Consider the following 17,089-nt stretch of genomic DNA (forward strand, 5'->3'; position numbering starts at 1 on the left):
GAATAAAGCCTACAATAATAAACATAGAAGAATAATAAATTTTAGAAGTTGCTGCTTGTGTGAAAGAGTATCACATTAAACCTATTTACCTTTAATAATAATTTACTGTTGATTTGAAGACATTAATAGGTATATTTTGTGAGGTACACTCCCATCTAAGATTTTTTAAAGTTTTCTGATATGTATGTGATACAGGATATCCATGACTGTAAATTAAGGTTTGTTTGTATATTGATATTAATGTTTTATGTCACATATTTATTTTATTGATTGAATGACAACACATTTTCATTAAAATTTTATTTTAGGTAACCTAGAAACAGTTTTATGAGTCACACAATAATAAGTGTTGCTGCTTTCTGTTGGTGAAATATTTGACATATTGTTACAGGAATTTCTTTCTTGGCAAATCAATTAAGATAATTTTCTAATAGAACAATAATACATCATAAAAAGATCACACTAAATGTGGGTAATAAAACACTTGGAAGTTATATTAAGAAATATAAAACCTCAATACAGATTGTCTTTTTAATTAACATTAGTGTAAGGAACCCACTTGTACAACTGGATGAAGTTTTTGGAATTATAAAATTAAAAAAAATATTTTTCACTTTTAGCTATAATTTTTTTTATATAGTAACTTCAGTTGCCTGAACAAAATTACTTTTTGTATTCATGGTGAAGAAAATTACATAAATTCTCTAAATGCACAACCTTGAAGCAAGCATATTTTGTACAAAATTTGAGAGCTGTTATTATAAATACAGACAAAGGATTTAGGATGCCAGTCTTTTAATCATTTGTTTTTGAATTTTGTGCAAAGCTATATGAGGGCTATATGCATTAGATGTCCCTAATTTAGCAGTGTAAGATTAGAGGGAAGGCAGTTAGTCATCACCACCTTCTGCCAACTCGTGGGCTACTCTTTTACCAATTAATAGTAGGATTGACCGTCACATAATAATGCCCCTGTGGTTGAAAGGGCAAGCATGTTTGGTGCAATGGGGATTTGAATCCACAGTCTTTTAATACAGCAACACAAGAAACAAAAGAATAAGTCAGAAGTAGTTTTTGAGATCTTATAATTATATTTTGAATTGATCGTATAAATATGGTCCTTGTGTTGCTGTATTGACTGGATATAGCCTATTGGTTAGCATCTCAGGTTATCAATCTTGGTATCCATTGTTCACCACCCATTCTAATAAAACTATGCTCTGCACTTGGGGACTGTGGGTTAGTTACAACAGTGACAGCCAAATCTCAACATTTGATTTTTATAATCGCCTAAAAGACTGTGGCAAGTGCAGTTGATAAGCTACCTTCTGTCCAGTTTTGAGTTTCAAAATTATGAACTGCTGGTACAGTAAACCTTCATGTAGGTGCTTGCATATGTCCTAAACAAATAAAACTTTACATGATATTTAACTTACAATAAAGTCATATTCAGTGAGGCTTAAAAAAATATTCCTTCTAGAACAATATTTCATGATTTAAGGGCTATTTATGTTAATGTACCATGTGTTTCTTGTTTCTCATGTCTTAGGAAATGTACAATATGAACAATGCCTGTTATTTTAAGGTGGAGTTATGTATACAATTTTTAAAGTTGTTGTCTTATAAAGTTTTATCTTTTTTTATTTCTGTTTAAAATTGAATTGTTTAATATAGTGCAACAGGCCAATTTAAATAACAGCTTTAAAAAATTCTTCATCAAGGTAATGTTACTGGAACAACTGGAGTCACAAAATTATGAACTGATTCAGCAAGCAGAAATGGCAACTAATCGTTACCAGCATGCAGAGCAAGCGTTACAAGTCACCCAGAGAGATTTGGCTAACTACCGGCAGTTAGTTGATGACTTTCAGAGACAGTCCTCTGCTTTAGAGAGAAAATACATCAAAGCGAAAAAGCTCATTCATGAGTTTCAGAAAAGGTACATAGTACCTTGTGTACATACATACACATCTCCCTCTTTGTATTTAGTTGAATTTCACTTATAATTGGATTATTGTGTAGTTTTCATTCCAGAAAGCTATGAACTAGGATTAAACATTTGTTATCATTGAAGCAGAGTTAATATTGCTCTCGGTTCAAGGTAACTTTTTTTTGTACTTTTATTGTAATTTGTGTATTTTAGTTCGATACAAAATGCTTCTGTAATTTAACTTGTTGAACTAGTGTCTAACAATAGAAGAAATGCTGTACTATACTGACTACAAAAACACAAAATGTATTTCTAAATATTTTTTTGTTTTATATTTATAAAGAATAATTTAATGGCTTTCTGTATGCTTTTGCAATATTTTTAATCTAATATTCTTAACAAAGTATCTGAAAGTGTTTGAAAATATTAGAAACTTTCTGTAAATATATACAATTAGTGTATATTTTTGCCTATGGAGAATTAATCACACTTTATAAGAATGATATTTATGCATGCTAATATCATAGCATGGTACTGTAAACAGGAGCTGTGACTCCATTAAAGTTCCCTAATATTATTTAGCAGTATGGTGCTGCCAAAGATGGACTTGTAGCTGACAGATTTGTCACAGACAGTTGTAAAGATGTTTTTATAGGAAGGTTATTAAAAGATGTAGAACTTAAGGACAAGAATTTGAAGAGGGAAACCTTCAGTATTCTCCGAAAGAGTAGAACAACTTGAAAACTCAATAATAATGTGCTGTAGAGAATCCATGAAAAGTTTGCTAGAATATGTGGTGTAAGGTTGAGTTTAGTGTTCTTTCTTTTCAGAAGCAGGTTACAATGAAAATTGCTATTTCAGGCAATAGCGTATAATCTTATCCATCAAATTGAAAATGGCTAATGCTGTTTTGAATGTTCTTTCAAGGGCAGCACAGACCTGAATTATTGTTTTTATAAAGTTTGATTATTTCCTAGTATAATAATTAAAACTATATGTAGTGAAGACCAAGTCATATAATTTATGTATTGAGCTGATCATTTGTAATTTATTTCTATGTAGGAAGTGACATATTTTTAATCACAGTGTATGTAAAGATAACACCCTATGTTTTGTGATTTAAATGACATCTGTGAACTCAATAGTGTAACTGGTATCATTATTAAACACTGAAGAGTTGACATGACTTACAAATCTGTATATATTTACCCAACCATATATCTGTGGAGAAGATTACATAAAAATTAATGCTTATTGTAATAATTACTAAAGTACACCAAAACATTTATTCTTTAAGTCTTTGATATTGGTTTCAAGTAATAGCTTTATGACAAGTCTTTATGCAGGTATACTAAAATTTCAAAGAATTTTGCCTTGGAAGTTTATCAGATGATTTCAAAACAACAGTTTTATGATAACTATACTGTAAACTATCAAACTAAGTGAAATGACATATAATATCATAGGTATTAATACCAGCAATAAGTATATTATACATACAGACTAAGCTAATGACATATAACAGTGCTAGTGTTACTACCAGCGGTAGTTTGTTATACTAACAGATTAAGCTAAAGACATATAACACTCCTAGTGCTAGTTTAGTGCCAGCAGTAAGTTTTTATACTAACAGACTAAGCTAATGACATATAACAGTGCTAGTGATTGAATTTTGTTTGTTCAGTTGTTTTAAGTTACTAGTGGTGTAATGGACATAAATGTTACTTTCAGAGAACAAGACTTTCTTCAGCGAGAGGAGTATTACATTCAGCAACATGAAGAGAAGGACCAGGAATATAATTCCCTTTTGAAAATACTAAAAGATAGGGTAACTACACCTATAAAAATTTGTGGCATAGTTAAGATAACTAACTATGAATGATAAGAAAAAACACAACATTAAGTATAGAAATTAGTGGCAAATGGGAATACACTGTCAGAAGAATTGAAATTGTAAGAACTAATTTTAAACATTCATGCTTCCTCTTGAGTTTTTCAATGGCTGAAGAGGATACATTTATGTTTTAAAATTGGATGACTTAATTTCTGAATCATTTACATTTTAGGTATACATACAGCAAACATGTTTAAGATTAAAGTAGCTAGTGGATGTTAGTTGTTCTTAGGCTTCCATTGAGAACACGCTCTTAAATAAATAGTTGTGTTCTTTTGGTACATCAGTGTATCATTACAATGTATACCTTAACAAACAAACTTCTAGTTAATGTCCATTTTGTTCACTCATAAGACAAAAGTAAAATTCCAAAAATGGAATTGTGCTCTTGGAGACTTTATGTTGAACTCTACTTTAAGAATAAAGTTATTTGCGTAATTTTGAAAATTACATTTTCACTTTGAGGGTGAACATACAAGTGTTAGAATGAGTTTTTGTTCTTTGTCTACTTAAACTTGTAATTTTTCTTTTATTTTATATTTAAAAGTTCTATAAAAGCCTAAATATTACATATTTTGGTAGGTTTGTTCTGCATCTTTCTAATTACTGACAGTTATTTGCACTTTATAAAACAGCGTTCTAGGTCTATGCTGTTTTTCGGACTGTCTCCTCCCATTTTCAGTTACGCTTGGCCTTATGGTTGTAATTATGTGCTCAACACCAAACTTTTGTTATGGAAAAATGAATGTTAAAACTTATCGCACACTTTAACAGACTTTTCACACATTTACTTTACATGATGTCATCTTTTAAGACGATGTTTAATTTGATATAAAAAAACACAATAAAACAACTGTATTAAGGTTGCATCAGAGAGTGTAACAACTATCTTGTGGAATGAAAATGCTGTGACTCTGGTTTCTTCTGCATTTTTCATTATTTCTTTTTATGATGGTAGTCATCAGATATAAGACATCACAGGAAAACTGTAAACTTTTTATTGTAAGCCTTCACAACTTCAGACACTTATTTTGTCCTCCAAAAATGATACATTCCTGCCTGAACTAACCGACTCTCAGTGTGTCACTCATTTAACATATACAATCTTACATTATAAGAGATGATTTCTTATCTTGTTTATTAAACCAAAATTTTAAAGGTGATTCTCCTTGAACAAAATCTGATGGAGACACAGCATGTTGCAGGCCTTCCTGTTAGCCTGCCCTATGATGATACTATCAAGATGTCTACACCACATATTAATAAGAAGTATCGGCTCTTAGCAGACAACAGAAAAGGTATTTCTTGTATATTAGAGTCGTATGATAACTTTGATATCAACAGTTGTCTTAGAGAACATTAATGTCATAAATTAAGCCTTTTATTTTGAGTAGATGGCTCACTAAGCTCAAGAGATATTTCATAAGCTTTTAAGTTTTTTTACGAGTGCTATTTTGTTAACCTCAACAATGACACAAAAGAATAGTCTTTCTAGACTGGTAACAAGTATAGATTACAAGTACACCTTTAAATCTGTAATGAACAAGTTTATTGTATTTTATTTTTGAGAAGTATGCATTTAATTATCAAATATGTATGAAGTTATTGAAGCAGCATTTCATAAGAATGCTGTACTTGTTTTGTAACCACTAGTTAGAAGCATCAGGTTGTAGCATTTGGATTACAAATACATTCAAATTACTTACTTGGTTGAAATTATATTTAATTTGAATGTACTTGTACTTCGAATAGTTTATGTAGTCTTGTATCATAATGAAAGATAAAATTTTGTATTCAAGAATTATGTAGTCTTTCCCAACAAAATCTCTTTTAAGAGCTTTGTACATAGCTGTTTATTTTACTAACAAACGACAGTGTTCACAACATCATTAGCTGTAAATTGCACATTTAACCATTTGAGGTTTCAGAGTTTTGTTCCACTTACACAATGGTACATACAATGACAGTTCTTTCACTCAAGTCAAACCCTCACTAATTTAATAATACAACAGATTTAAAATTGAAGAGTAAAGTTCTAAGAAATAAATGTTTTTCTTGATATGTGTGACTGAAACACCAGTGTTGATAATGGAAAAAAACACCAAAAAAACAAACCCTAAGATTGTTTAACTAAAGAAAAGACTATGGTTATGGTAGACTATATCCTACTTAAGTTACTATAGAAATTTTTAAACTTGGAAACATAAAAAGTTTTATACATTTAAGTGTTGCTTCGTTCTGTTTAATAAATGTTTCCAATGCTAAAAGAAGTGCCTGCTAGAAAATAGGTAATGCCAGGTGAATGATGGAACTAAAGTTTTGTCATGTGTTTTACAACGAAATGAGCTGTTTTACCATCTGCAGAGTTTTGTTGTTCTTGTTTTTTGCCTTTTGTCACTTTTTGTAAGTAATTTCTCGTATGAATGAATTAGTTTCTGGAGCTTAACAGTGTTACTGTAGTATGAAACGTAACTGTACTTTTTCAGTAAGAAAACTGGAGGTGGATGTGTCAGATTGTGAATCATCTGATTCAGACCTCAATAAATATGAAATCAGCCCAAGTGAGGAAGACTCAAACAGTATGAAGGTGGCCACAATGGAGAGAAGGCTGTGTCCAGAAGAGGCTTTTAAAGCCATGCCTCAGACAGAACTTTTAGACAGCAGTCTAGCTAAAGCTAAGGCTGAATTAGCAAGTAAAGGTAGCCTTGCTAATAGACAGCCTCCATCTCTGAAAAAACAATCCAGCATTAGTAGCACAGAAGGAGGGGTTAGTATCTGGAGTTTCATGTTTTTCTTTTGTTTGTTTATGTGTCTTTGTAAGCTAGTTTGTAACCAATAGAAAATGATTTAGTCTCCCAGTTTCTCCATGAACTTATAAAACCTGTATTTTTTTGTCAAAACAAGCTATAAAATATCTAAAAACTTTTTAGCTAACCTGAACCATATATATAACCAGCTGAGTTGGTGTTCTGGCGAGTTATTGATTGGCTAGTAGTATGTATTGCTCTCCTGGACTGATTTTCAGAAAATAAAGGAAATATATTTATACACACACACACACACTTATATATAATATGACTAAAAAAACACTCTGTGAACTATATATATCACTAATTTTCAGTAGTTTTTGTTTTTCAGTACAGTACAATCAACCATATACTTTGGACCAGTTCACAGGCTGTTTTTTCTTCCCCACTTAGTCAGTGACACAACCTAGAATATATTTTAAAGTTTGATTGTTTCCATCAGTAAATAAGTATTAGATGTACACACTTTATAATTTTTTTATTTTTACAGCCAACATATCCAGCTGAGCTTGAGAGTTCTGGTAGTGAAGAAGACATTTTAAGGTAAGATTCTCTTACATATGTAAGTTTTATTTTATCTGTGCTGTTCATTTTGTGTTTTAAACTTCAAGATACTGTTTGTTGAAGATGTAGACACTAGGGTGATATAAAAATGGCACTGTATCTCAACTCCTACACCACTTGGAAGATGAATAACTATCACTGTTACATACAGTTCCTGAAGGGGTACCTTTTTCAAACACTCAAACCACTTGGTCACTGTGCTCTTCTGTCAACAAGCTCTTGTTCATCCTAAATTGATCAAAGTTGTGTGTTTCTCAGTTAGGCATGAGATCTTCTCTGGTACCCCATCACACCTGCATCACTGGGGATTCAATCCCCTTCATATGATCTGGTACCCCATCACACCTGCATCACTGGGGATTCAATCCCTTCCGTACCCCATCACACCTGTATCACTGGGATTCAATCCCTTCATATGATCTGGTACCCCATCACACCTGCATCACTGGGATTCAATCCCTTCATATGATCTGGTACCCCATCACACCTGTATCACTGGGGATTCAATCCCCTTCATATGATCTGGTACCCCATCACACCTGTATCACTGGGGATTCAATCCCCTTCATATGATCTGGTACCCCATCACACCTGTATCACTGGGGATTCAATCCCCTTCATATGATCTGGTACCCCATCACACCTGTATCACTGGGGATTCAATCCCCTTCATATGAGAGCAGAAGAAACATACTCATCCAAGTGAACTAAAGTGTTGAGGTCATTAGATATTTCTATTCATGGAAGAACTGTAGCAGCATGCATTATTCTTATTAAACATGGTATTATACTGAATTCATACATTAAAAAACTTTTAATTGCCATTTGACATGTGAAGTAAAATGCCTTCACCATTAACATGTTGCAAAACTAAGTTCTTTCCAACCATTCAACTGAGAATGAATTGAAAGATTTGAACTGTAATGAAAGTAAGCACATTCTTTGTGATTTAAGTATAGAAGTTTTAATTGATGTTATAAGAAAATTCAACAATACAAGAAGATGATATTCTTATGCAATTTGTAATCCCTTACTAAAAACTTTTACTTAGCATTCATCAGTTTCTGGTGATGGAATTAATGTTTTATGTTTACACACATGTAAAAAAAAACCTAGAGTATTGGTTTTGTTCAAATAAAGAAAACTAATTTTACTGTATTTTCATTATAAGAAATTACCTTGTATCTAGAAAAGAAAATGGAAAAAAAATATGTTTTTTCTGTCATCTGCATGTTGAATGTTTTCCCAGATTAATAATACATATACATTTCTCTTGTTTTGGAGTACAAAGCCAGTAGTTAAGAAATGTCTTCTATGAAGTGAAATTACACTATTATCATTTAACATTTTTCTGCTGATGTTGTAATTTCTTCATATAAATAAACTTATTTCAAGAACACTTTTAGAGACTTGTACAGTATATAATTTACAGAAGATACTAGATCTAAGATGAAACAGTTTACAAGAACACAAAGATGTTATTTTAAAGTCCATATCACACATGGAGTTTTTTTTCTGTAGATGTTTGTTTGTTTTGTTTTTTGAATTTCGCACAAAGCTACTCAAGGGCTATCTGTGCTAGCTGTCCCTAATTTAGCAGTGTAAGACTAGAGGGAAAGCAGCTAGTAATCACCACCAACTCTTGGGCTACTCTTTTACTAACGAATGGTGGGATTGACCGTAACATTATAATGCCCCATGGCTGAAAGGGCGAGCATGTTTGGCGAGATGGGGATGCGAACCCATGACCTTTGGATTACGAGTTGCTTGCCTTAACATGCTTGGCCATGCCGGCCCATCTATCTAAATAACTGTTGAAAAGTAAAATGTTTTGCATAAGTATTGTGCAGTTTAATCTTTTTTTTTAATATACATTTATAATAAAACAACATTTTATGTTTGTAAGAATAAATACATGAAACACAATTTACTGAATGAACTGTTTTCCTATTGCATAGAATGTATAGTTCATTTGAAGCAATGAATAATGAACTAGTTGCTCTTAAACTACACTTTATTGTAAATAAACCATTTTGCTTTATTACAGCATCATCAAACTGTTATTGTTGTTACATTTGCTTTTAATAAAGTTTCTTTTTTGGCTATCAATAGATCAAAAATTGAATTGAAATCTGATCGTAACAACCTTTTTGAAGAGTCCAAAATAATTCCTCAAAATGGTATAGGAGAGGAAGTCCACGGTCACCCTGCTATGGCAGAGGAAGTGTCTGTCATCACTGCAGGTGAAACCACTCCAGTCACAAAGTTTCCTGCTCACTCACTCAGCTTCACAGAAGAAGTCAAAGCTGTAGTTCAGGAAAGACAGGCAAAAAGTTAGTGATTCTCAGATGTGATACTGTTTTATAATGTGTCTAGAAAGTTATATTAAAGTTAGTGGTCCTCAGAAGATGTAATACTGTATTATTATCTGTGTCTAGAAAGTTATATAAAAGTTAGTGGTCCTCAGAAGGTGTAATACTGTTTTATAATTTGAATGTAAAGTTATACACTGATGTAGTTTCCAGTGGACATGACTACATTTCATGATGTTAACTAACATTATTTGGGTTAAAATAGGGAATTATTCATTTACAGAATTGAGGAAATTCAATTTAAAAGAACATTTTGAAGGAAGTTAAGTGCAATTATTCAGTCACACAATGACTATTGTTTTTGTTAATTTAGGAATATTTTGAACACTTTAAATCTCAAAATGTGAATTGCTATATTGACAATTGCCATTTTACTGTAAAAAGCAAAAAAAAATTTACATATTTAACCAGTGGTGTGGGTTGTCATGAGTAAAGATAAAGATGTTGGTGTGAGGAAAATATTAAATTATTGTTTGTTAATTAACTACTTAATTGTGTATGGAAAATACCAAATGCATGTGCTTGAGTTAATCATTTTTTGTATAAGGATAGTATAAAATATCTTTTTAAGGTTTTGCTGATGCACAAATTTGTTAAATAAGTACTGAAATGTTTCAGTGAAACAGAAAATGGAACATGATATCCAAATGGTCCAGCAGAGGAACATGGAGAACAACCTTCAGAGGCAAGTGAGGCAACAACATCACGTGGAAAGTTCCACAACCAATACTAACCTTCGACCACAACCTGTACAGTATTCCTCGAAACCAACAGGTCTTCCATCAACATCCCCTGTAATTGCTAGCAGTGCTGGTGGTGGCATGACTCAGAAACATGTCACTTCAATAGCAGGTGGTGTAAAACACGGTGCTCCTCCATGTAGTAGGATTCCAATTACTGGTAATATTACTGGACAGTTGGGGCAGAAACATGCCCCAGAAATGACGAGTCAGGCACGAATTTTGTCACCAAGTCCTGGACCTGTCAGTTCAGCTGTACAAAAACAGTCTGGTCAGCGGAAAGATGGCATAGTATTACTTTCACAACGCTCAATCGATTCCTCTTGTGCCACCTCCCAAAAGAAAAGTGAGTTTGCCATTCTTGTTAAATTTTGTGAGTGAAATTTCCATGAACACACTTTGTTTTATATTATACGATTATAATATTAAAAGCTTATTTTGATAACTATCACTTCCTTAACTAACACATTTAATTTCTAATCACATTGTTCAATGAACATTAAATTAACAGTTAATGTTTGTAGATTATGTCAGTAATGTGTATTCATATTTTTAATGTCATGACAGTATTTGCTACAATATGTAATACACCCAGTTTTATAACTTGTAATTCTTATAATAATGTTTGCATTGTGGAGATTGTATGACATTATTACATTGCATATGGATTTAAAATTAACCTCTGTCTCCTAAGGTGATCAAACCTTGTGAGATACTTTTGGGGTTTCTAGTAAAGGTACTCCTGTAGAAACAATAAAGGTGCACATACATCCTTGAAATGGAGAATGGAACTTCAGGGGCTTGTAAGTGGTTGAAAAGGAAGCTGTTGTTGTTGTTGCAAGAGTACTTTAAAATATTATAACAGCAAAATATATAAATATATCTAATACATGTTGTGGAGTTGAGTACAAAAATAAAATATTTCTTTTATTTTTAGCCTACATTTATGTGTTAAACAAATAAGTGGTAATTTTATAAAATTGCAGTATAGTCTGAGTGATTTTGATGTAACTTCCAAAAAGTGCTTAAAAACATTTTATGAGTGCTTAGAAAGTCCTTGAAGAATGCTTGAAATTGATCTTAACAGTTCAGTAGGAACCATGAACAACGTATTCTGTCTTTAAAAGTAAGAATGTAAGAACAGTATATTTAATTAGTTGTACTTACCAATGAGTTTAATTTTAGTTTCACAGTAATTAAGAAGCTGTGTTTTCTATGACTTTAAAGAACTGTTTATTATTTTATGTTTTGTTTTTCTTTTAAGATAAAAGTGTTTCAGTGTAGCCATTAGATCCCTTACTGTTTTGTAAACTAAATGTGTTATACTTTATGGAAAATACTCATTTTTTAGCAGAATCAAAACAATGGAGTTCACCAAGAAGTGGAGAAGAAACTTTGCCAAAGGTACCTAGCACAGACTCATTATCTGACTATGGGGTAAATGCTTGCTTTGCTTTATACTAATTTAACTATGCTTGGTGCCACTGACTAAGGCTTTTACTGAATATTTATCTTTTTTTTTCTTTTTGTATTAACTTTTGCTCATGTATATGTGAAAAATGAATTACCTCATCATTAGCTAACACTAATATTTAAAAAAATGTCTATATTAACTTTTTTCGTTGTGAGTTAACATGCTTAATTTCATGTTTATCGCTAATTTCATATATTTCATTTCAAGTCTAACGAGTACTGCTGTACTTTATTTTATTTTATTTTTTGACAACATATGCTTGTAAATATTGAAATGATTTAACAGGTTATGTTAGATGCTGTATATGGAACTTAAATGTTATATATTCTTTATACATTGTGTTTAAACTGCTAAGTATTGTACTTGAGTGTTATCAGGCCTTTACACATTGTGTTTAAACTGTTAGGTGTTACACTTGTGTTACATCTTTGCACATTGTGTTTAAACTCCTAGGTTTAATACTTAAGTATTATTAGATCTTCACACATTGTGTTCACACTCCTTGGTACATTTGTGTGTTATCATATCTTCACACATTATGTTTATACTGCTAAGTATAATTTTTGGATGTTCTCAGATCCTCATATGATGTATGTTTAGACTGCTAGTTGAGATATTTGAGTGTTATCAGATCCTCATATGATGTATGTTTAGACTGCTGGTTGTGATATTTAAGTGTTATCAGATCCTCATATGATGTATGTTTAGACTGCTGGTTGTGATATTTAAGTGTTATGAGACATCTGGATAACAAATTTTAATGTTGCCAGATCTTCATGTGCTCCTTACCCCTTGTATAAAATGCTTAAGAGCTTCACGTAAGTTTCTATTAGCAACTGAAAGGAATAAATACCTCTAAATATTTATTTTGAAGGACAAAAAACTGTAAATCAAGTTCTGTTTGGACAGACAAGAAAGTGATGAGTATCACATTAAAGGAAGGATGATCTTGAAGTACTTTGTGAATCAGTTAGTGTGAAACTTTCAGAAGCTTCATGTGGTCCTTAGAAAGTGAATCAGTTAGTGTGAAACTTTCAGAAGCTTCATGTGGTCCTTAGAAAGTAAATCAGTTAATGTGAAACTTTCAAAAGCTGAATTAAACCTGATTAAGAATGTAAACTGTTATTTGTCAACATAATTTGCTGGAGGATCAATTGTCATCAAACCTGGCATTTATTCTTAGGTCCCCTCGGTGTGGATTCCTATACGTGGTGAGGGGACCTCCCAGGGAAGGTTCTGTTCTATCTGGTTACCTTCTCTGGGATCTGAACATCCACCCACGTGTTTGCCGTGCGTGGCGACTCGTGAAGGGGAGGAGAGGATCCTGGTGGTTGAGGGGTCCAACCCTAACACACCACTTTGGCCTCGAATTCCTGTAGACGGGCGGCCTTTGGGTGGCCCCCCTTGGGTCAATCGGCTGGTCCACTTGGGCTAGAGTCAACCAAGTACCAGTGTTGGAAGTTCTCAACGGGTGTTGTGGACATTGTGCCTGATGCTGGTGTTTGGGTATAGTGCTCACGAAACCCTGGCGTTGTTGCATTGTCCTTGCATGACTTTGTAGTGCGTCCCCTTGTAGGGCTCCATGGTGGGTGGGGTAAGTGGGTACCGAAATTTTTTTCTTTTTCCTATGGATCCTCTAAAAATTTAAATAAAATTGTAAAAAAACAGTCAATGGGTAGCGACCACGCCTTGAATACTCAGAACAGCAATCTTCAACATCAGTAACACACGCACCTCATTTTCTTATATTACATTCTCTTCGGAAAAACCTTTAGGGCAAATGTCCCCTTTTTATTCAAAAGGGACTAGAGGGACTTGCTGGCTCTCCAAAATCAGTAAAGAAACTTCGATCTGGTGACATATTGGTTGAAACATCCACATCCCAACACAGTGAACTCCTCTTGAATTCAAAGGCAATTGGGGATATACCTATTGAGGTTACACCCCATGCTACCTTGAATTCTTCACGAGGAGTTATTGTTGAAAGGGATTTGAAGAACGTTCCTGAGTCAGAGATTCTCGCTGGTCTCTCCACTCAAGGAGTTTCTGCAGTGAGGCGCATCTCCACTAGCAAAGATAGAATTACACTGCCAACAAATACCCTCATTTTAACATTTACTTCACCACGTGCACCTGCCACCATCAAGGCAGGTTATCTCATTTGCAGGGTTCGGCCATACATACCAAACCCTCTTCGATGTTTCCAATGTCAGAGATTCGGCCACTCAAAGACATCCTGTCGTGGTTCCCTGACATGTGCTCGTTGTGGAGGCAAGGACCACGATGCCTATGACTGTGACATGAACCCACATTCTGTAAACTGCAATGGTTCTCACCCCTCTTACTTTCATTCTTGCCCAAAATGGTTGGAGGAAAAAGAGGTGCAGCGTTTGAAAACGACACATAACATTAGTTATCCTGAGGCTCGGAAATTGCTGTCCACAACTCCATCTCGGACATATGTTGCTGCACTTCATTCCACAACTACAGTGGGAGTGCAGACAGATCTCTCTGTGCCTCCAAGAGAATCGTTTTCAAAACAAATGAAAAGCCTTTTGACCTCCGTGGTTAAAAAGGTTGATGAATTGACTTCCACACCTATCTCTGTTCCTCCCATACCTTCCAACAAACCTCAAGATCCACGTCCTTCAGTTTCAAATACAGGCATTTCTTCTGATACATCTTTTTCTCCCACCCCAAGAGACAAAACAATTATTCGTTCGCGTCCTCAGTCACTAGATTCCCCTTCCAATAACAAAAACCTGCCCACCCGACACAGAGCAGGATCCATGGAGGTTGATGGACCTCCTCCGACTAAAGACAGTAAAGAAAAAAGACGTGGTCGTAAACCGAAGGGTTCTCCAGCCACTTCACCTACCCGTTCTTAAAAATGGCTACCTTGATACAATGGAACTGTCGAGGTTTACGTTCTAATCTGGATGATATCAAAACGCTGATTGCTTCCTACCATCCTGTTTGTCTTTCTTTACAAGAAACATTTCTCAAAACTGCTGATACTGTCTCCATTCGGCAGTTTTCTCTGTACAGAAATGACAGGTTGTGTGATGGTCGAGTACATGGAGGGGTGGCACTGTTGGTTGATCAACACGTGCCCACCCTGTCTTTGTCACTCAACACACCCTTGGAGGCTGTAGCCATCCGTGTTTCCTTGGGTCATACCATCACTGTTTGTTCTCTGTACCTGTCCCCTGGAAAGACATATGATCAATCAGATCTTGATGCTCGTTGAACAATTGCCATCTCCATTTCTAATCCTAGGGATTTTAATGGACATCATCCCCTCTGGGGAAGTGCTATTATTGATGGGAGGGGCCGATCTGTAGAGCGGATGCTCTCCGATCACTATCTTTCTCTTTTCAATACTGGTTCTTCCACTTACTTTCATGCACTAGTCAGTCCTTTACCGCTATTGATCTCTCAGTTTGCTCCCCTTCATTATTCTCCCATTTTTCATGGAGGGTTGACAGTAATCCACTAGGCAGTGATCATTTTCCGATCCTTTTGAGAGAGACTGGCCGTGGTCGATGCCACCCTACTTGCGTGCCCAGGGGGAAGCTGGATCAGGCAGACTGGTCCACTTTCACTGCTCTCGCAGAACTTGATCCTGCCATTGTAAATCAGCCATCAATAAACGACTGTGTAGCAGCGGTAACTGACTGTATTACATATGCAGCTGCTCAGTGTATTCCTAAAACCTCGACACGTTTTCCACGATATCCTCGTCCGTGATGGAATCCTGCTTGCCACTTAGCACGGAAGGCTCAAAAGCGGGCCTGGGATACTTTTCGTAGATATCCCACACTTTCAAACCGGGTTGCTTTCCAACGGGCCGTGCACATGCTAGGTGGGTAAGACGTCACAGCCAGAAGGAATCTTGGATTAAGTTCACAACCAGTATATCTTCTACCACCAGTTCCAAGATCATATGGAACAGGATTCGAAAGGTTAATGGACACTACAATTCTATCCCCCTCTCGATCTTACTCTCTGATGGCCAGGAGGTGACTGATGTTCGGAACATTGCTAACACTCTAGGTGAAAGCTTTTGCCGAGTATCTAGCACTTCTGCTTGTTCCTCCACCTTCCTGGCCATCAAGACTCGGGCAGAGCGATCACCTCTTTCCTTTCGAACTGACTGTTTCTTTGACTATAATTGTCCCTTTACCCTGGTGGAACTAAAAATGGTCCTTCATCGGTCTGCCAGTACATCTGTTGGACCTGATGATATTCATTATGACATGCTGCACCATCTATCTCCTGCTTCTCTTGATGTCCTTCTGATTGTTTTCAACCGGATCTGGCAGGAGAATGTTTTTCCTGATGCCTGGCGCCAGGCTATTATTTTACCTTTTCTAAGCCAGGGAAAGATCCCAAGATTCCTTCAAACTACCGTCCAATTGCTTTGACGAGCTGTCTCTGTAAGACATTAGAAAAGATGGTTAATGCTCGTCTTGTTTGGTTCCTTGAATCAAACAACCTCCTCTCGCCCACCCAGTGTGGGTTCCGTCGACAGCACTCCACCACAGACCACCTAATTCGTCTTGAAACATCTATCAGAGAAGCCTTTCTCAACCGCCAACATCTTGTATCAATATTCTTTGACATAGAGAAGGCTTACGACACAACATGGAGGTATGGCGTTTTATGAGACCTCCATACATATGGGTTACGTGGCCATCTACCCATGTTTATTAAAAATTTTTAATGGACAGGAGATTCCAAGTTCGTGTGGGTTCGACACTTTCCGTTCTTTTATACAGGAACTTGGAGTCCCTCAAGGCTGTGTATTGAGTGTTACACTCTTCAGTATAAAGATAAATGCCATCACTGAACAACTCCCTCTCACTGTTGCTGAATGGGCTGTATGTCGGCGACTTTCACATCTCGTCAGTCATCAAACATGAGATATATTGAGCGGCAACTACAAACCGCCCTCAATTGTGTAATGGAAGTGGACTCTGGCGAACGGCTTTAATTTCTCTCTCTCCAAAACTGTATGCCTGCACTTTTGCCGCCGACGGGTATTCATCCTGATCCTGAACTTCATATCGGTGAAGTTTTGCTGCCAGTGGTCCCGAGACCAAGTTCTTGGGGCTTATCTTTGATCGTAAACTGACCTTTATACCACACTTAAAGCAGCTTCGGTCAAATGCACAAGAGCACTGAACATCCTCCGTGTTCTCTCTTCTACCAGTTGGGGCAGATCGCTGTTCAATGTTAAAGGTATATCGTGCTCTTATTAGATCGAAACTCGATTATGGATCAATGGTCTATGGCTCTGCCAGAC

General features: G+C 35.3%; 1 protein-coding gene across 10 annotated transcripts in view; it reads left to right on the plus strand.

Annotated features, from left to right (window-relative positions):
- LOC143228922 (uncharacterized) overlaps nucleotides 1-17,089 on the plus strand; it is a 66,838-nt gene that overhangs the window by 41,552 nt on the left and 8,197 nt on the right. For 5 of the 10 annotated variants that reach the window (XM_076460383.1, XM_076460388.1, XM_076460384.1 and 2 more), the window contains 8 exons: nucleotides 1,722-1,939; nucleotides 3,662-3,758; nucleotides 4,984-5,122; nucleotides 6,311-6,591; nucleotides 7,122-7,174; nucleotides 9,308-9,528; nucleotides 10,186-10,653; nucleotides 11,659-11,744. In XM_076460383.1, the coding sequence (XP_076316498.1) occupies nucleotides 1,722-1,939; nucleotides 3,662-3,758; nucleotides 4,984-5,122; nucleotides 6,311-6,591; nucleotides 7,122-7,174; nucleotides 9,308-9,528; nucleotides 10,186-10,653; nucleotides 11,659-11,744 (1,563 nt within the window). Of the gene's footprint in view, nucleotides 1-1,721; nucleotides 1,940-3,661; nucleotides 3,759-4,983; nucleotides 5,123-6,310; nucleotides 6,592-7,121; nucleotides 7,175-9,307; nucleotides 9,529-10,185; nucleotides 10,654-11,658; nucleotides 11,745-17,089 lie in introns of those variants that run through there. The other 5 variants (XM_076460389.1, XM_076460392.1, XM_076460387.1 and 2 more) reach the window with 4 other exon arrangements.

Source organism: Tachypleus tridentatus, chromosome 10 (assembly GCF_004210375.1).
Source record: "Tachypleus tridentatus isolate NWPU-2018 chromosome 10, ASM421037v1, whole genome shotgun sequence".
Lineage (NCBI taxonomy): Eukaryota > Metazoa > Arthropoda > Merostomata > Xiphosura > Limulidae > Tachypleus > Tachypleus tridentatus.